The sequence below is a fragment of the Mus caroli genome, unplaced genomic scaffold (assembly GCF_978045245.1).
Source record: "Mus caroli unplaced genomic scaffold, Mus_caroli_1 scaffold_6, whole genome shotgun sequence".
Taxonomy (NCBI): Eukaryota; Metazoa; Chordata; class Mammalia; order Rodentia; family Muridae; genus Mus; species Mus caroli.
In genome coordinates this window covers 55,370,083-55,391,659 of record NW_028227261.1, presented here as the reverse complement: position 1 = coordinate 55,391,659, position 21,577 = coordinate 55,370,083, and the positions used below count along the sequence as shown (strand labels likewise).

General features: G+C 42.1%; 1 protein-coding gene across 1 annotated transcript in view; it reads left to right on the top strand.

Annotated features, from left to right (window-relative positions):
- The window catches only part of Ror1 (ROR family WNT receptor 1), a 349,276-nt gene that overhangs the window by 231,307 nt on the left and 96,392 nt on the right, over positions 1-21,577 (top strand). The window contains exons 3-4 of the mRNA XM_021160539.3: positions 8,658-8,945; positions 9,532-9,562. Coding sequence (XP_021016198.1) covers positions 8,658-8,945; positions 9,532-9,562 — 319 coding nt within the window. The remainder of the gene's footprint in view (positions 1-8,657; positions 8,946-9,531; positions 9,563-21,577) is intronic.

The window sequence follows — 21,577 nt, the reverse complement described above, 5'->3', positions numbered from 1 at the left end:
AAGCTGATTTAGATTATGCTCTGCATTGAGTTTATTAAGATAAAAACTATTTTCCTAGATAGTGAGTCAGAAGCATTTATGGTGAAGTGTGCGGAAAGCGACTGCAGGTTGATAGCATGAACCGTGTGCATGCTCAGCCAGTGCGATGACCTAACTGTGTTTGGCAGCCGTCCTTTATGTTTAGCTAAGCATTTTATTTCATCTTGGGAACCCCTCCCTCTTCTACAGGGGAGGCTTGGGCTTTGGCTGGGGCCTCTTCTGAGGCTGAGGCCTGGTCCTGATGGTGACCTGCTTCCAAGCCGTTGGCTGGGTTGCCATGGCGAAGAGGTGGGAAACATTTCATATCTCAGTCTCTCTCACCTGTCAGAATGTGAGCATAACTCTTGGCCTTGCTTTCCCTGTGGAGAGGTGGGCGGGCACTCAAAAAATGAAGCCATAAATGCTGGGAGCGATTTGTGGACCTGTTGATGTGACGTCTTGTCAGGCAGTTGGTGATAAATGGAGTGTCTCCGGAGCTAGTTTGGCTGAAAGTCTCTAGAGCCTTCCATTTACTTAATCAACCCACGTTTATTAAATACCTGTGAAATTCTCAGTAACACGGGCAGGGCCAGGAGGAGGACGGAACGGAAAGAAGGAAATGGGACCTTGACTCCCAAAGAACCCATAAACCCCCTCCTTTTCCTTGCACTTCACTTTTTAGGTTGATTAGGTCTCCCTCGAAAGGTGCCTTGGCTGTCTGCACAGCCCCGTCCTCCATCCAGTTGCAGAGTACGAAGCTAGCACTGGACTTCTTACTTGTAGTCTGGATTGCCATGGGCTGGATGGGCTCAGAACATACAGAGCATCTTGAATCCTGTAAGAGTTGGGGACAGAAGAGGAGTGGGGAGAGATCGGTTGATGCCTGGAAATGAAAGCCTTAGGTTCTGGCTGTGTGACTTTGGGCAACTGTTTAGCCTCTCTGTATGTCAGCTTCCTTATCGCTGAAATGAAGGTAATTATAATATCTGGCTTATAGGATTATTTCAAGTTTAAAAAGGTCCATGTGTGTAGTGCTCCAAACAGTGTAATGCCTTGTAGATGTTCAAAGACATGCTTGTCTCTTTCTACAAGTCAGGAGGAACCAACGGCACTAAAATGTGACCGTTTTTCCTGCACTATTAAAAAAAAAAAGACATAAAAATTACCAACCCCATATTTTGCCTGGTCATGACAATCACATGGGATGGATGGTCCCATGGCTTCTAGCTGCTGGTTTAGAACAGGGCCTCTTAAACTCTCTGGACCCACAGCCCTTTTCACTCCAGAAAGTTTAATGTGACCCTGTGTACACTAGTAGATAGAATATGTATATACAAGTTAGGCACTATAAAGAAATCTACCTTACGACGATTTCTGCTAACACATAATTTTACCACTGGCTAAAGATAAAAACAAGTTTGCTTGTTAGTGAGATGGGTGTGCTCACTGTCTTGGCTGGAAACCTGACGCTGCAGGAGGAAGAGCGTCTTCAGCACTTCACAGATGATTGAGCTTTTGATTCTAGAATTGTCAGTGCTGACTTGATTAAATAGGCACCACAAAACAGCAGGGGCCATTTCAGAAATGGCTGGAGATTTTGTCCTAATCCCAAGTCAAAACTCACTGAACAATTTGTTTTTCTTTTTCTTTTTTCTTTTTCTTCTTCTTCTTTTTTTTTTACATAAAACTCAGCTGAACAACACAAACAGCAAATTATTGATTGATTGATTGATTGATTGATTGATTGATTGATAGTGTGGTGTGTTAAATGACAAGGGCCACTAAGAGGCTCATACATATGAGTGCTTAGTCACCAGGGAGTTTGAATTAGGAGAATGAGGTCTTGTTGGAGGAAATGTTCCCTCTCCCCCTCCCCCCCTCCCCCTCCTCCTCCCCCTCTCTTCTCTTTTCTTGTCTCTGTCTGTCTCTTTTGGTGGATCAGGATGTAGCTCTCAGCTGCTGCTTCAGTGCCATGAATACCACCAAGCTCCCACATGAAACTGTAAGCAAGCCCACAATTAATTCACTTTTAGAAATAAGAGTTGCTTTGGTCACAGTGTTTCTTCACAGCAATAGAAGCATGACTTAAGACAGACTATATTTATTTTAATATAGCACTTTTATTCTTTGAGGATGTCAATAGCTGCTCAGCTAGCAGTAGGAGCTCATAAGCCATTTACTGCTACATGCTGGAATGTTGGCTGAGTTAATCCTGTGCAGGTCTTAACACAGGTTACCATAGCAATTGTGAGTGTTTGGGTGGTCCTATCATTTGGTCCTATCATTTCTGGAAGATGCTGTTTAGTTCTGGCCCTCTCAGAACTTTGGATCTTAAGATTTTTCTTCTTAACTTTGTGAGAAGGGGTTCATATAGGGAGACAGAAAGGGAGGGATAAGAAGAAGATTTGGGGAGAGCTAAGCTTCATACATAAATGTGTCTACACATACATACAGTAACTTTAGATTGGAATTACTCTTACAGGGGCTAATGCTTGACCCAGAAGCCATAAGTTGCCAAGCACAAAGGCCAGTGCTAGGTGTAGGATACTTTCCCTTGAGTTGTTGGTCAGGGGAGACCCCAAAGTCATCCCCTTAAAACAATCCCAACTATTTGCCATGCTCTTGGATAGCCACCAGAACCTGATGGCAAGATTTTATCAATTACTGAAGAAGTCGCATGCTTTGGTGATAGGGCTTTGAAAAAATCCAACTGGGTACTTTTCTGGAAACTTCTTCCTTACGGACTAGCTTTCCTCTTTCTGGAAGGCACTATACAAGATGCTAGTCAAGAAGAGTCTTCAATACTTTTCCTCAAGTGTGAACCTCACAAGGGACAATAACAACCACCCTGGCTGTCCATGGGTACCACAGCAGTCCCATAAACACTACAGAGATAACCAACCTCGTTCTGCTTGTGTTTAGGACACATTCCACAGACAAAGCCACATATCTGGTGTTTTTACTTTGGCTCAGAACCTGTAGCTGGGGATCTCATGGGTACCCAGAGTAAGCCTACTATCATTATTTTTCTGAATGAACATAGTATCTAATGACCTTCTAAATATGTATATACCTACAGATCAGTGCTTCTCTCAGTCCTTATCAGAGTGGTGTCTTTGTACAGAGGGCAGCAGTTAATACAGACAGCTGCTCACAGAGAAGAGAGCAAATGTCGGTGGATGGCTCAGTCATGAATGGCACACTTATATCACAGCAAGTTTTCATAACAGCATTCTAACAGAAAACAGTCCAAAGGCAAACTAAATCGATACTTACACACTGAGGAATGACACTAGGAAAATATTAAAAGACTTTGGTTTGCATAACCAAACTATTACATTTCAATAAGAGCAGAACACGTTGCCTATGCAGTAAGAGGTCTGCAGTCCGTGTATCTGATAGTCTTGTATTTGAGCCATGGTTTTCAGGAGGCCCTTATTGGAGTTATGTGGTGTGCTGGCATGCACAACATAGAGTGCACATGCTGTGTGCTCAGAAACAAGGCTGTGGAGAGATTACACAATGTGTCATGACAAGGGCTGCCAGAAACACCTCCAGTTCGTTTTAGGATTGATTTTGAATTAACTTTTGGTCATTACATGTTCAGAAACCTTTTACTGTTGCCAATTTTTTTATGACCCCTGCATTCAGTTACTTGACCCCATACGTCATACATGCTCACATAGCCACTCCCTACTCTCTGACTTATAGAGCTCAACGCTAAAGCTAAATCATTGTCTTGAGAGCCTGCCAAGAGACCCTCCCAGAAGATGAGACTATAGAGGCAGGGAAGGGCATCTGGGAAGGGTGATAAGAGGACACTGGGCCAGATCGTCCTCAATCAGTACAATGCCTCTCAGCCCACTGAGCCCTGAAACAAGAGGCAGCTCCCTGATCTGACATCAAAGAATACACCAGCAGCAAGCAAGTTAGAATGGTGCCACTCTTCACTATCATATCTTTAGAATATAGTTTCTTTTTCTTTAAGAAATTTGTATTAATTACTGGGTTATTTTAGTTTTCAGCAAATTAAACAAATTGCAAAAATAAAAGGAAAAAGTTCTCTTTGGAGTCCTCAGTATTCTGAACAGTATGTAAGTGTCCTAAGAACAAGAACTTTGAATTTTCTGTTTTTATTATTTTATTTTATTTTATTTTATTTTATTTTATTTTATTTTATTTTATTTTATTTTATTGTATAGATGAGTACATTTTATGATCACACCCATCTCTCATTCCCATACCACCCCCTAAGTCCTCTGTGTGAGACCTTCTGCCCTAGGGCATGCCCTTTGGAGCTGAAACCATTTGTTTTAAATCTTAATGTTTGCTTGCTGTCTTGTGGTCGTGGACAACTCTGTTATCTCTCTGTGTCTTAAGTGTCTCACAAGTAGAATGCTTATAACAATGTCTGCCAGGACATTAAGTACCAGGTAGGTGTTAGCCACTATGGTGTATCACCACTGCTCTCGTTGCCCAGGTTTGCCCAGAAGCACAGAGACAGAGGTGGAGTTCATGGAACTGCATTGTTTTCCTCTCTCAGTTGTTTCCTCAGCCAGCCATAACTACCTGTCACTCACCTGCCATCCCAGCATTGCTAGTCTACAGAAGGAGGGGAAAGAATGAGACATGTCCCATTGCCCAAGCATGCATTGTCAGAGGCACTGGCTCCAGCCACCAAAGTGCTACAATCCAGGGAAAGGTATAGCACCCAAGTAGTGTTGCATGGTATTTAAGTTCAGCAGTGGCTCTGCATCTATCCTGTGGACACATACCTTGCCCCAAGTAGAGAAAACTCTAAGGGCCCAGATAATAGATAAGAAAATCAAATCCCTGAAGAAGTTATTCTGTTCCTGTGACAACTCAGTCCTCATGGCTGTCAGTGGCAGAACTAGCCCTTGACCCTATACCCTATGGTCTCAGCAACTTTTCCTCCACCCACTTACAAACAGTCTGCAGCAGTCACCTCTAGCGTGATGTGCATAGCCCAGAGTTAGTTAGTCACCTAGCATGACATATGAAGCCACAGAAAGTTCTTGGAAGAAAACAGACCACAGAAAGGGCTTGTTAAGAGAGTCAGAGGAAGGGCTGGTCAGATGGTTCAGTGTCTAAAGGTCCTTGCTGTCAAACCAGATGATCTGAGTTTGATTTGTGAAACACTTATACTGAGACAAGGCTCCACTTTCACACAGGAATACACACACACACACACACACACGTAAAGAAAGATAGAGTGCGACATGCTTTATCATTTAATGCCTGACAGAGGGTCTTTGTATTGCTTGATTGAGACCCGCCCCCCCATCCTGACACTTCTGTTCTTGGCTGAACTAAGTCACAGAGCATTTGCCAGCTTCATACCTTAGGTGAGGCAGCTACACAGTCACAAACAAATCTGTTTCTTACCTGATTAATGAACCTAGAGATGCCTCTAGGTTCTTTTGGTCTCTCTGGAGAAGCACTGACCACATGATGTGGCCCCCTAGTGCTTTCACAGAGAGGTGATCTACTACAGATAGATCTATTACCAAATAGCATGCAGAATAGTCAGACACAAGCTTGGCTTCCCAGAAAAACTGATGACAGAAACACCAGCCTCAGCCCAGACCCCTTCCCAGATAGTTCTACCTGGAGCTGAGGAAGGGCTTGGACAACCAAGAATGTGTGTGTCCAGGAGGCTCTGCTGTCCGTGCAGGTCATGGAGTAGAACGGCTAAGTGGGGAAGCTAGAGGGATAGGACTTGTGCCCAGTATGGCAATAAGCCTTGGGCAAGTCAACTGACTTCTGTAACTCTAGATTTCTCCCCAGGAAGGGGGTGATCATGTTCCTTCCTTGAAGAGATAGGGAGAACACTGCAGCAAATCCCTGGCATGCAGATTTTACTACAGTCTGTGTTTGCTGCCGTTGAACTTCATGGAGTGTTGGCTAAGCCTCAGACTTGAAGGCCCGTGACTGCTGGGACATTGGAAAGCCAACTGTATGAGGCTTGTCAGCTACTCTTTGGTTCATACTCCTTCTTCTTCAGTGTGAACTGTGATTAATATGCCTTTCCTATTTCTTATCCAGACATTACAGGACTAGGGGAGGTAGAGGAAGGGAACATCTGTGAAAAATCCTCTCACCGAAGTCACTGTCATAGAAACCAGGGCAATACCATAAGTTAACATTTTTGATTCTTGGGTTTCAGCAAACCCTGACTTAAGAACTACACTTGTGTGGCTCAACTTAATTTTAATCTTCTTTTTAACAGATTTCCCAGGTGGGACCCTATTTACTATTTCGTTTTTTCGTTAGTCACACTAACATACAAAGAGCTTAAGTATCTTGCCCCAGGTTATACAGATAAGCATGGGAACAGAGTGAACACCTGAATATTCAAACCCAGCCAATCAAATTCCAGAACCTAGTAGAGTATCAGCTGCTAGACAAATATGGATCGAGGGGTTGCTTTTCCAAGTTTCTGTCTAGAAAAAGTGTATCATAATCCACTGAGGGTGTTAAGCCATGGTGCCCCATGGAGCTGTTAATTAGTCCTTTCTACCTTCTGGGCATCTCTCAAACATCTTAGGAACACATGTGCCTATACCCAGCTGCAGTCACACCCATGGGCCAAGGATGGATGAATTGATAGATACATAACTTATAGATAGCTTAGAGAAACATGCTCCAAGATAGAGATCAGAATATGCATATAAAAAAGTAAGGCTCTAGCACAGTCCCTGGTGGATTCCTGATCCCACTGGAGAGAGTATTGCCAGCGTGAGATGCAAGGTATATGGTTGGAGCAAGAGCAAATGGTGAACTTCATCCTACTATATAGGTGATAAAAAGTCATTCAGGTGGGCACGATGGCCTGTGAGGCTGTAGCGACTAGCAGCACAGGCCACCCCAATCTTCCTGTGCAAACTTTTAGAAAAATAATCATTTATTTTTATGAGTTCCTTTTATAGGCTTTTGGGGTAATTAAATTATCCAGTTAAATATCTCAAGAAACAAAACGTTATTTCCCAATAAAATTCCATTAAATTCAACAAATTTACTGTGCTCTGTGGTGTTCAACATAGTAGTAGCTACTGACCATAGGCAGTAATTTAAATTTACACATTAAGCTAGAACCCTGTGTCAAGGCTTAACCATGGTGTATAGAGAGGTGGCTGGAATCTCAGGGGAGGGGGCTAAGGATTCTCTTTGCTCCATTCTTTGACTCCAGGCTTTAGGCTCTCTTGTGGGTAATCATGTTGCTCTAATGAAGATGGCAATGACTGTTATGTTCAGAGCACAGAATTCTACAGGGGCTAGGGAAGGACAGAGAGAAGAGAAAATGCCTGTTGGGGAATAACCTACCCCAGAATGGGTGCCCATGGCAAGTGAAACCTGAGAAGAGTCATATTGGTGAACAGCAGCTTCGAGTATTGAACTTAAAATTTAAAAATGATGTATTATCTGTAACTGGATTTTACAGTATCTATTGTTTCCTAAACACTATTGAAGAACAAGCTTAAAGAAAACTTATTTCATTAAAAATTTTAATGGAACACATCTCAAGAGAAGCCAGCTGCAAATGTAATCGCATTATCATTCCACCTATGTGAAAGTCTGCCATCAGCAAGATTGCTTTCTATGATGATAGAAATCAGAACAGCGGTTGCCTGGGGGAGGGGTGGGAGGCAAGGTTTGGGAGGTGGGACCAACTACAAAGGAGTCAAGAACAGTTTCTGGGGTGTTGATGTTCTCTCTGGATAGGACACTGGTTGCACAGGTATACACATTTGTCAGTACTTGCGGGACCATTTCAGCTCAGTGTGTTACATAGAAAGTAAATTTCATTTCAGTTAAAATTACATGCTGGATTGATATGTGATGGACAGATTAGATAGGTAGGTGGTAGATGAATGACAGATGGATGGATGGATGGATGGATGGATGGATGGATGACACAGCATGGCTTTTTCTGGCTCACATGAGGGATATTATGAAAGTGCCTATTACCCATGTCTCGTAGTGATCTGGTCCCCATGAGCTTTATACTATCAATAAGAAGGTTTAGGGTACACTTCATGATATTGTGTGTTGTGTTGTGTTGTGTTGTGTTGTGTTGTGGTGTGGAAATAATTGTGTTGCTCTTGGTTTTTTCCCAGAGTTTGATTATTTTTTTCTTACCCAAGATAAACAAACATGTTTGTCAGAAGTTGTGAATGTGTTATTTAGAGGTGGAAAGAATCTAATTAAAGCGATTTCTTTTTTTTTATTTTTTGGTTTTTGTCTCTATATTCTCCTCTTTTATTAACATATTATTATTTTCAATAAGGAACATATACTAGTTTTATAATCTGCTTATAATATAAAACTCAAAAAGTTCCCTTTCCTTGTCTGAGAGAGTATGGCTGGCTCTCCATGAGTGGAATGGACTCAGGTGAACACTTAGGTCTTATATTCTGGTCAGCCCACTCTTCTGTCCCAGCATGGGGTTCTGTAGGGCATATTAGTAGCCATGGGATCTCAGTATGTGCAGCCACTTGTCTGTTTCTGGTCTGTGTCTGTGAACTGGCCCATCTCATTGTGACCCAAGGGACACCCTGGAAAAGGGATGTTCTTCAGCTGTGTCCCCCTCTCATTGCCTCTTCTTTCCTTGTCCACAGATTCTTACTTAACCCTTGATGAACCGATGAATAACATCACAACATCCCTGGGGCAGACTGCAGAACTGCACTGCAAAGTGTCTGGGAATCCACCTCCCAGTATCCGCTGGTTCAAGAATGATGCTCCTGTGGTCCAAGAACCTCGTAGAATCTCCTTCCGGGCAACCAACTATGGCTCTCGGCTGCGGATTAGAAACCTTGATACCACAGACACTGGTTACTTCCAGTGTGTGGCAACAAATGGCAAGAAAGTGGTTTCTACCACTGGTGTCCTGTTTGTCAAATTTGGTAAGCAGCCTTCAGTTGGTTTGATCACAGGTCATTGGTGCAGTGTGTCAGGACAACCAGAGTCCATGAAGACACTTATTGAGACCCATATTGTATTTGATGCCATTGTATTTAGTTTCCAATAAGTAACTCACCCAGTAGGGAATTTTTATGGTTAGAGTGACCTAATTCTAAAACATCAGAGGAGGTCTAGAGACCACTTCTCTCTGATGTCACTTCCCCTCCACCAGAGCCTTGTGGCATCTAGTTCTCAGCACAGAGAACCCCCTTGCCCAGAGGGGCTGAAAATATTTATACCTTCCCATATGCAGCCACTAAGCCTCCTGGAGGGGCAGGGGCTACTCTACGAATGAATGGTGCTCTGCATTCATCTGATTATTTTTTAGACCCAGTGCTGTAGGAGATGGGCATGTTCTCACTGGTATTCTTTAATTCACAGAGGTGGGGGGCGGGGAACTAAGGGCAAAATCGTGAATTCAAGGAAAACCACTTAAGGGTGGCAACATCCATTGTCATTGGTGGCTACACTCTCCCTCAGCCTCCAGTTACCCAGACTGTTTCTTTTGTTGTTCTCTTGTTCCCTTAGGGCCTCCTCCTACTGCAAGCCCAGGATCCTCGTAAGTACTCCACATCTCCACGCTCTGTCATTTCTAAGCATTTCCCTGTAGATTTCTGGGCAGAGGCAATGCTGTCCTGTGCTTGGGCCAGAACACTGTGTTTCCAGATGCCATTGCCGTTGCCGTCTCTCTGATGTGAAGCCCCACAGGAGACTAGCCCTGGCAGTAATCTCCAGGCTGGCAATCAGGAATCTGACTGATCAAAGCTAAGCTCTTCCTTCATTTACTATTTTTAAATGAATCTAACAGTTAGCCGCAACAGTGGATTTGGTCAAATCAAACGGAAAATGATAGAACGCTGGCTTTGGGACTCTTTCCTCCTGCTCACAGGGTCTGTTTTACATTCTACAAGCATTGCTGATGCTTTGAATTATTGCACCGGGCAACATTAGCTGATCGTTTTATTTTTTAATTCCTTTCAAAGAACTCAGCAGCTGAAGTTCTAACTCACAAAGAGGAGGGAGAGCCCCATCTTGGATTGAGAGTCCCCTAGAAGTTAGATTCCTTCCAAGTCCCTTGATAACGGAGTCTAAGGATTCCATTTCTTTAAATGATGCTATTGCTGATGCGTTTATTATTCTGCCTGAGGGATTCTCATCTTTCACTCTAGAAACATTTACTTGAGGAGGGCTTTTTTTTCTCTCTCTCTCTTTATGTATATTTTTATTTGGAGAGAAAGACCCATTTATTCAAACTCTTGCTTTGCAGGGAAACCCCCAACCCCATATTCTGTAGACTTCTGAGGTAGAATTCACCAGGTCTGCCATGAGAGCCTCAGCATGCCTGGCCTGGACCACACCAGGCTGAAAAGTAGCAGCCACTTAGCTTGGTCTAATCCCCTCTGCGCCACTTAATTACAGAGTGGGGCATTTTAGTGCAGTGCTGTGTACCTGGAGGCCCAGTGGCCCACAATCCCATTAATAAAATAGGTACTGGGTAAAAATAAACATTGGCCTTCAGCCACACTGCTCTGCTGTTTCATCAGCCAGTTAAAGGCAACTATGAAAGAGTCTTTAAAATCTCCAAGCGTTCATTGCATTCTGCTTGCTGAGATCTGAAATACGGCTTGACCTCAGAACAAGGCCGGAGTTTGGCCACTCACCCTTGTATCTCTTGATGCTGACTTTTCTTTTCTTTCTTTCTTTTTTTTTTTTAAGTTGTCTCATCAATTCCTTTGTATATGGAATTCTTTTGAAGTCTTATTTAAACAAAGATTAAAACTTTTGTTACATGCCGTAAAACCGCTTCCCACACGGGTCCGTTATTTGTTCGTATTAATCTGTGTTTCTAATGTGGCCGATAATCCGGTCACAGGCTGGTTTTTGTGGTCCACTGACTTCCCTTTTACTGTTCCGCCCAGGGCTATTGACTTTCTGCCTGCTGCTTTTGCATGAGAAAGTTACTTCTTTGTAATCCCTACGGATTGTAAGTGCTGATGTGTCCTCCTTTCTGCATGTCAGCTTTTTCTGGATGGCCATTTTTCTGGTGAAGCCAGTGTCCCATGGTTTAATATTATACAAAGGGAATCTATCAGCTTTGTGAATTGCTATACCTGAAGAGGAGTCTGACCTTCACTAAAGACATTGAATCACAGCAAAAAGGATCTGTTGTCATTAGACATTTGTGTCTCATGTTTGCTGTCTGAGCGCCTATTGAGTTTAGTCAGCTATAGCACACCACAGATCGCTGCCATGTTTGCTTAGGTCAGCCATATTAACTTAACTAAGACTTCAACCCAAGTTCGGAACTTAACGGAGCCCCTTCCAGCTCAATCTCTATCATTTTGGAGTTCCGAGTTGGCATTTTGATTTTGTTTATTTACTTAGTGTGTACATGTGCGTGTGAGATGTCGGAATATGTCCTGTTCTACGAGTCTCTGCTTTATTCCCCTGAGACAGGGTCTCTCACTGAACCTAGAGTTAGGCTGGTGACCAGCAAGTCCCAACAGTTCTTCTTTACCCCAACCCCCAGCACTGGTGTTACAGACACCCCCAACCATAGCTGGCATCTTATATGGCTTCTGAAGAGTTGAACTCAGGTCCTCATGCTTGCACTGCAAACCCTCTTGCTTGCTGAGCCATAGCCCCAACCCCAGCACTCTTTATTTTTTTCCCTTAAAAACTCAAGGCATTTCCACCTTTCTCAACTACTAGCACTTACTCTGTCTCTAAGAGTTCCTAATACTAACTCCAAGGCAGGGTGGTAGTTGCCATCTGTGCCCTCAGAGTCCCCAATGAGCAAGCAAACCCAGAAGCTGTCAGAAATAAGCAAAATAAGAGCCACAGGGATGTCACAGCATTAAGGATAATATGGATGGCTTTTTTTTTTTTGAAATTGTGCTTTTTCCCCAGAATAGAAGTGACCTACTGTTTATTCGTTACTTGTAAGTAGCACAGTCAGAGTCACTAAAATAAAATGAGTGTTCAAGGCACCAACCTAACATCCAGAACATCAGAAGAGTTAGAGGCAGGAGGTAGCACCCAGGGAGAGCCAGGAGCCTGCAGCCCAGGAGGGTTCTAGTCCCTCCTTCTGCATGATCAGCCATTCAGGTCTAAACGGAAAGGATCTGGGATGGTTGTTTGGCTGAGACTTGGAACACTTCTGAGGTTTTTGCACGACTCTGTTTATAGCCTCCGGCTTTTGCTCTGCTATCTTTGCTCGACCCTAGCCCACCCCTGGCAGCACAGGTTCTGCAGTATGAGAATAATGAAGGGTCCATACTGGTTAAAGGTTTTAAAGGTGTAAATCAAGTCATTAAACCTGCCAAGTGATAAAGATACTCCAACTAACCCGCACTGACAAATACACCTTCATTCCCCCGTAAAAAAAAAAAAAAAATGTAGAAAGCAAGATTTGCTTTCTACAGTTGAAAGGCTGGACTATCATAATTTACTATTTTAATGATTATTTTGTGTAGCTGAGTATTCTGTTCATGGACTAAAAACATACATAATCTGTATGATTTTATACTCGGTCTATACAATGACTTTTCCTCCATTGTTCCAAATGGACTTATTTCACATAGAGCTTAACTTTGGGGACAAAGTAAGAATTTTGTGTACCATGTTCAAACATAGACATGGGATCATATATGATAGCCAATCAATATAGACTATGCTACTGATTTCATAATCTCAACAACCACGTCAGTCTTAAAGGCATGCAACACCCGAGCAGATACAAAGTGAAACATGAGGTCACGTGCCACTCATAGGTAGAGATAGATGCATGTGGGCAAAAGTGTCATTGAGTATCCAAGAGTGTATTTAGAAATCTAGACTGTGTAAATCTGCCACTTTGTGTGACTTCTGATGGAATCAAGGCATGTAGAAAAGAAATGCATTTTAGGTTTACCCTCTAAATAACAATGAATAGTATATGTCATCTATAACCGAGTGACGTAAACTATATAGCTGAGACCTTAAAACAATATCACACGGCTCTGGAAGCTAGAATTCCAATATCAAGGCATCTGTAGGGTTGGCTCATTCTAAGCATTGCAAGGAAGGATTTCTGTATTTCCCTGGGGCTCACCAACACTTGAGGATGGTCACTGACTCATGGATGCACTACTTCAGCCTGAGCCTGCTTCTCCCAAGGTGTTCTCCATGCGAAATTCTCCACATGGCCTCTGTTTGGGAAAGCAGTGGTTGCACTGTGCTAGACCCACATTGTTGCTTTGACTTGACCCTTGTAAAGACCTGCTTTCCATCTAAGCTTGTCTTCTGTGGTTTTGTGGGATTAGAACCCTTATTCTAATTTTGGAGAGGTCCCAGCTCAACAGATAATGTTTAATATCGATTGCAAAATCTTGCTCAGCCATGTGAAATGCTGGCTAAAAATATTCCTCTAAAATATGAGAACTTTCACAAGTGATGATTAGAATATCATGAAAACCTGATGTCATAGATGCTTGGTAATATTCAAAATGTTGTTTGGTGTGCAAAAAATATGACAGCCGAGCTGAGAGGAGCCAAGCTGTGACCAGGTGACTGACTTATTTCCTCTCTGAAAGGCTTCTGTCACTTTTGTTCTTCCCATTTGTAAAGCAGTACCTCCTGCCTTCACCAAAACACGACACCCACAACCTTTGTGCTGCCCATCACTGTCAACTTGGGTGGAGAAGTGTTCCCTGGGGCAAGAACCATGTTGATCTCACGAGCAACTTTTAAGGTTCTGTTATATCGTGCCAGGCTGGTGAGCTGAGTCTCAAGGCACAGAGGGACCCATGTGAACTCTTTACTGTTATTAATTCTTTTCTTGTTGTGTTTATTTGTTTGTTTGTTTGTTTTAGTGTGAGCACAGGGTGGGTTCCTCTTTCTAAGTAACTGTTTTGTTGAGTACTTTAAAAGTGCACAACTCCTTCTTAGTATAGTTGGAGTTGTGCAGCCCTCATTACCACTACATGGTAGCTGTGCTTTTGTGTTAGGATTATCTGACTTTAGCAGAATAGCTTGGGGTTTAACCACATTATAGCATCCAGTGATCCTTAGTTTTTATGACTGGATAATATTCCACTCTGTGGTTACATGATGTTTTATTTATTTACTCTCTGTTGGACATTTGGGTTGCTTCTGACTTCATTCAGAATAATGCCAGATACAAGGGTTTTGGGCATGTATGTTTTCAACTTGCATATCTGGAAGTGTAATTCTTGAGACATATGAAGATCATGTGTTTAAATTTTGACAGAGTGGCAAAGCTTTTTTTCCCCAAAGGAGTTGTAATCATTTTATACTAACAAGCAAACAAAGGAAAGAGATTTGATGTTCTCTGACACTTGTTTCCATTCTAAAAATTTTATCTATTTTTATATGTATCATCTATGAATCTATCTGTCAATCATCTACCTAACTGTCTACTATCGAACTCCACCATCCTAGTAGCTGTGGTCCTTGACTGGGCTTTAATTTGCATTTCCTAAGGACTAATGGTATTACTTATCTTTCATGTACTTTTTGGATATTTTTCCGTCTTTGGGAAATGCCTGTTCAAATTCTTTGTACACTGTTTGAGAATTTTAATTTTTAGTTTTTGTTTGCAAGTTTGGTTTGTTTGCTTGGTTTTTGTTGTTGTTGTTTGTTTTTTCGAGACAGGGTTTCTCTGTGTAGCCCTGGCTGTCCTGGAACTCACTTTGTAGACCAGGCTGGCCTCGAACTCAGAAATCCGCCTGCCTCTGCCTCCTGAGTGCTGGGATTAAAGGCATGTGCCACCATGCCCAGCCGAAAAAGGCAATTCTTTACCCTTTATATTGTGCTGGGCCTCACTTAAAGCCAGTTGAAATAAGTACATGTGCTCATTTCTGGAACTCTACCCCACTGATACGTACTTCTTACCTATGTCAGTTTCATGGAATCTGCTTTACTACAAGTTTGTGGTAAGTTTTGAAGTCAGGAAGTGAGTTCTCTGAACCAGTCAGTAGTGGTTTAAGTTCAGAACTGTTTAAGCAGATACCAGAAACAGTACATAGATCGTAGATAGATAGAAAGATAGATAGAAAAATAGATAGATAGACAGATAGATGATAGATAGATAGATAGATAGATAGATAGATAGATAGATAGATAGGATTGGCTTATGTGACTATGGACTAGCACGTCTAAAATCTAAGAAGTGAAGTGCTAAGACTAACTCAAGCTGCCGTTCTCAGGTTCTGCTCTTAGAGGCTCCAAAACTAGCTGGACCAGGCTTATCAAATGCCATGGACAGCCCTACAGTCAACCAGTAAGCACTGTCAGAGCAGCAACAGATATTCTAGTGCTTGACTGAGTTGTTAGGAACCATAGTTGATAAATAACACTTGGCCGAGACATCTTCAGGGATGATCTTTTGAATACTTGCCCTGTATTCTGTGTGTTTCCATTTCCAGATGTATCTTAAAATTAATCTTATGCATAGTGACAAAAAACATATGGAACTTTGATACATGCATTAAATCTATCATATTTCAGTTGGTTTGGGTACTATTCACATCTAAACAATATTAAATCTTCTGTTCTGTGAACATGACAGTATCATCCCATTTATTTAATTTCTCTACATAGCTTTTTAGACTTCATTGTACAAGTCTACCTTCCCTTTTAGAAGAAAGTATTTTTAAGTATTTAGTATTCATGTTGCTCTATAAAGATAACAGTTCATTTCTATAAACTAATTCTAGGTTCCTGTAGACCTTGTGATATATAGACTTGACCTTGTTCCATAGCTCTAGTAAGTGTGTCTAGCCATATGTACCTCATGTCTATATCTGTCTCTCTGTGTCTATGTATGTGTATGCATGTCTATGTATATCTCTGTGTGTATGTGTGTATATATGTGCATATATGTCTGAATGTGTACATGTTTATATGTGCACTGTGTGTGTGTGTCTGTATGTGCACGTGTGTGTGTGTGTGTGTATTCCCTCAGAGTTTCCATCTCTAAGATGATATCTGCAATTCTGGGTTGCTTCTTCCTCCTCCTCATGGATGCCTTTTATTTCCATCTCTCACCCATTGTCCTTCACTGGACTCACTCTATACTGCCGAGTAGAAGTGAAGAAGTGGTGAAGTGTCAGGGCCTCTCCTCTTCAGTCTATCACCACTGAGTTTGATGCTAGGCATGGTTTGTTTTGCTTTTATTTTGGTTTGATTTTTAATGGATTCCCTGTACCCAGATGGCAAAATGTTGCCTCTTTATTCCTCTTTTCATGTATGGTTTTCATTATGTGAACATAATGGCCTTTACCAGATAACTTCTTGTGTCCATTGAGGCGATAGTGGGATTTGGTTAGTTCTTCTGTTATTAGTGCATGGTATGTCATTGATTGATCAAACTGTCATTCACAGAATACTTTTCTACTTGGATACAATATATAATAAGTCCCTTATGTGCGTTACTAGATTCCATTTTCCTGCATTCTTCTTAAATATTTAAGGTCTTTTAATTATACTTTTGGAGAGGTGGACATATGGGTGTCAGAGGACAATGTGAAGGAATAGGTCTTCTCCCTCTACCATGTGGGGCCTGGGGAATCACACACCTTCACTGCTGAGCCATCTCATCTGCCCCTCTGTTTTGTTTACTAGCATTTATTGAGGGTTTTGCTTTCTGTTTTTATAAAGGGCATTAGTCTCTAGCTGTCTTGCAATATCTCTGCATAGTTCTGAAATGAGCTTAATACCAAGCTTTTCAAATGAATTGGGAAGTATTTCTTTGGAAGCCTGTGAGGGAATTCTGTTCATTCATGCAGATGTTGATATAATTCACCATGAAATCCATTCGAAAAGTTCTTAAATTACTAGTTCAACTTCTTTTCTTGTTATGGATCTATTTAATTTTTTTTCTTCCTAGTCACTTTGGAAAGTCTGTGTCTTCCTTGAAGTTTGTCCTTTCTGTTTAGATTTTTTCAGGTTGTTGGCACATCATTGTTCATATTACTATTCCCATGTTGTTCTTTGCATTTTTGTGACATTAGTAATGGCATCCTTGGATTCATTCTTGATTTTAGGAACTTGTGTCATTTTCTCAGAGTAGCTAGCCTAGCATTGCTTTGTCTTGTCTTTTCTCTTTTCTTTTTTCTTTTGTTAAACTTAAATAGTTTAAATGATGTAATGTGGCTGTTCTGGATATCAGCTTGCCTCCCTTGTGACATTGCTGCATGGTGTCATTGTCATTTGTTCTGACAATTTCCTGGACTAAGTGTATACAGGCTTCATTCTCTAATGATGCAACCACAGAAGTCAGTGCACTGTGAGCACGCTCCCTGGGTAATTAGCCAAAGGGGGTCCTAAGATTGGGGGATTCTGCTACTGTTTGCCAAGGCCTCCATGAATATGTTGCTCCAGAAGCTGATGCTTGTGCCTTTGTTTCATGTTCTACTGTCGTAGGGCTTCTTAGTGTGGCAGAAAGAAGAATAGAGGCTTGCTTTCCTGGGTATACACACAGCTCCTTTCATGCAAAGTCCCTCTCTCCCTATATCAGAGGGTTCTGAGGTCAATGGACATGTTTTTACTTAGATGCCCCTTTGAGCTGCATGACCCTGCTGGTGTTTTACCCAACTGGGATTGCTACCCTTGACAAATATAACCTTCTTTTCTTAAACCAGTGTCATAGGACTTTGCCATTGTGAAATTATGTGACTGATCGTATGAAGACATGCTTGTGAATGGGACTTTTCCAGAGAGTTTCCAATGGATCAAGTCATGACAATTGTCTGGAAATGGGCTTTGGGGATCCTCCAGACCCACCCTGCCTTCTCCAGTGACTGCATTTGACAAGGCTATAAAGCGGTGGTGATGAACCTGTGGGTCATAACCCATTTGAGGGCTGTATATCAGATACCTTAAATATCAGATAGTTTTATTATGATTTATAACAATGGCAAAATTACAGCTACAGAGTATCAGTAAAATAATTTTGTGGTTGGGAGTCACCACAATATGGGGAATGGCATTAAAGGGTTGCAGTATTGGGAAATTTTAGAACCACTTGCTATAACGCAAGTTAAGAACAGCACAGGACTCAGAGCCTAACCAAATTCAGCTTGTGTGCTTTCTATTTACCCTCTCCTCTAAACATGAGCAACCCTAGCACGGCATTTCTTATATAGCTGCCATTCTCTGAGTTGAAGGTGTATATCCTCTGGGGTCTTCTTCTGGCTGTCTTAATTGAAAAGTGTTCATCATAGTAGGGTTTCTGTTGCTATGATAAAACACCATGAGCAAAAGCAACTTGGGAAGGAAAGCGGTCACTTAGCTTACAACTCTCAGGCCACACTCCATCCCTGATGGAGATTAGGGCTGGAACTCAAGACAGAAACTTGAGTTCAGGAACTGAAGTGGGGATCGTGGAGGGATGTTGTTCACTGGCTTGCTTCTTGTGGCTTGTTCAGCCTTCTTTCTTATACAACTCAGAGCACCTGCTCAGGTTTGGCTCTGCTCACAGTGGGCTGGTCCTCTTACATTAATCAAGAAGATGCCTATAGGCAAATCTTACAGAAGCATTTTCTCAGTTGCTGTTTCCTCTTCCCAAACACCTCCATCTTGTGTCAAGTTGACATGAAACTTAACCAACACAGTATCTAGGTCACAAGGATGTTAAAAATTAGATTAACTAATAATGCTTCCTATGTCAGAGGTTACAGTGTGCCTGGCACATGTTAGGAGCTGAATAATTCTGTCCATTATTGTTGTCATCACTATGGTTTGAACAAAAAGGTTCTTTACCTATAAAGAGGCCCTTCTTTGCAGCCCATCCTCCTGTAGACACTCCTCCCTGCTGTGACCCGCGGCCAGAGACCTTGAAACCCTTATTTCCCTTTCTCTCACCAGCTCTTAGCTAAAATCCCTTTCAGCAACAACAACAAAATCAAGTAGCTTTTCCTGATTTCTTTTTTCCTCCTCTTGTCTTGGTTCCAAGTCTCAGGCACAGTGCAAAAGTGAAGCTGAGTACTGGCCCCACCCAAGAAGGGATAAGATAACTTTCAGCCCAAGATAAGCTCAAGGAGATCTTTCAACACAGCTACTCAGGCAGTTGGGAGATGTGATGTCCTGTAGAGAGGAGACCAGGGCATCACTCAGCAGCTGGGCCAGACACAGAGGGACAGCATACCAGTGAATCCAGCTAGCCACACTGTCTGCATCAAAACCATCGAAGGCTTTGCCTCCTCAGAGCAAGGGCAGATGGTGAGAATATAGGGAGACTGGAGAGGAAGGATTTCTGATCCCAGAGGTCAGGCCCAGGAGTACAGAAGGTTAAGAAGCCAAGCTCTTATGTGTCAGCTAACCCTTGTCACTCAACAACCTCTGTGTTATGAACAGGGTGTGGAAAGTTCCCATTCAGTTGACACTTGTGGGAGGCATCTCTGTGTAGAGGACATATCCAAAAAGAGAAGATAGGTCCCTGCCTTCTAGGCAGACATTTTCTGGAAGTTTGTCCACTAAGCTGAGCTCCTTGTTCCTTGCATTACATGTGACTGCCTCCGCACCTCACATAGTAGTTAATGGGCAGTGATTGCTCGGCAAGCGCGTGATAGGATGAATAGAATCCCTGCAGTTCTCACAGGCTCCTAGGGGTCGGGGTGCCACTGGTTCTAGCCTTTCTGGGTCATTTACTAGCCAGTGATGTGAGGCAGAAAGCTTACCTTCTCTGGGCCCTAAGCTTGTGTGTGTGTGTGTGTGTGCATGTGTGTGTGTGTGTGTGTGTGTGTGTGTGTGTGTGTGTGTGTGTGTGTGAACTAAAGAATTGGGGCTCAATGTCTTCTAAGTTTTCTTGGAGCTGAACTTGATGACTAATGGAAAATGTATTATTTCCTCTGTCATTATAAAACATTATAAAAAATTATTTCCTCTGTCATCAAGATTCTGAATTCAGCTCCTAGGTCCTTTTTCTCTGCTCTGAAGTGTCGGTGTTTGTCTGTTCTGTCAGAACATCTATTCTGACCATTCCAAACCAGGCTGTATTCAATTGCACTGAGTCAGTAAGAAAGATTTATAGAAAAAAAATGGCCCTCAAGATCATACCCTAAGATTCTGAAGAGACTACTAGAAGAAAACACTAAAAAGCAGGAAACTCATAGACATTTTCTTCCTGGGACTCCCATGACAGTACTCGGCAGCTGGGGTAGACACCAAGCTCTGTTCTATGTCATGGGTAGACAGTGAGCTCCACTCGTTGCCAGCCACCTATATGAAAGCATCTGTGTGAAACTACAAAAGCAGGTGGCATTAGGTCACATTGCTGTGACAAAAATACCTGACAAAAAGCAACTTGAAGGAGAAAGGGTTTATAGTGGGTTACAGTGTGAGGGATTATAGCCCACCATAGCAGTGACGGTGTGATCCCGGGATTCAGGGGTCAATGATTATGCTGCATCAGCAGCCAAGTGATAGAAAGAGATGAAGGTTGGCACTCAGCTCCCTGGGTTATTTTTGGTTAGTCCAAGATGCCAGCCAATGGGGTAACAGCTTCTTCTTTCAGAGAGAGTCTTCCCTCCTCAGTTAATCCTAGGAAACACCTACGTGGACAAACTCAGGGGTGCATTTCCATGCTGATTCTCAATTTAGTTGATGTGACAAGATTGACGATCATACGTGGCCTTGCTGAAATCTGGGGACAGCCATGGCCATCCTTACTGTATAGATGTAAACATGGATGGCAAGCCTTACACTGCTGTATTCCCTCTCCTTGGCGAAGGAAGTAATCAAGAATACTTATAGGAACTAGACATTGGGTCATCTTAAACATCTAATAGAAAGAACTCAAAACACTCCAATGAGCTTTTATATATATTCATGAAGCCATTTTAATAGAGGCAAGGAGGTACACGCTAGGAGAAGCAGGAGATAAATGTATAACTGAAGATGCTCAGAGATTCAGAATGAGAAACTTTTGTCCTACCAAACTGGGTCACACCGTACAGCATTTCTCTGCAGGTCTCAAATGCCATTGGCATGGATGAAAGGGACCTGAATTCTAAGAAGGTCAACATTAGGTCATAGCTCAGGTCTCTTTTAGAGCAGTTCACCGAGGTTCATTTCCAGCTTCATAGTTACACCTCCATCACTGAAACTTCAAGATTTCCCTGAAGCTACCTGAAAATCATAAATCTATTCCTTTTTATTAAACAATGTCAAATACCTAATACTTTTTACTACAACCCATTCACATTTACAGAGCACCACTAGTATGATAAATATATATACATATTAAGATAAACTATGGTTTATATTTATTTTATCTTTATCACTTTATCTTAACTATGAACACTCTGTGGTGACTGCCAATGGTCAAGTCTTCTGACATGTAATTTGTAATAGGTCAGGCCAGCTGAGTGTAGCCAACACTGTTGGCCTCACTTTTATGTAAATTGCGAACTTACTCCTAGAACTTGGACAATAGCACAGAAACCCAAATGCAACTTCTTGCCACTGAGGATAGACGTGTGCTCCAATAATTGAGTAGTTATCATAAGTCAGTCATCAATCTTCTCAACAGCAGGCCTGATATTTTTATGTCCAACCTCCAATGGCCCTA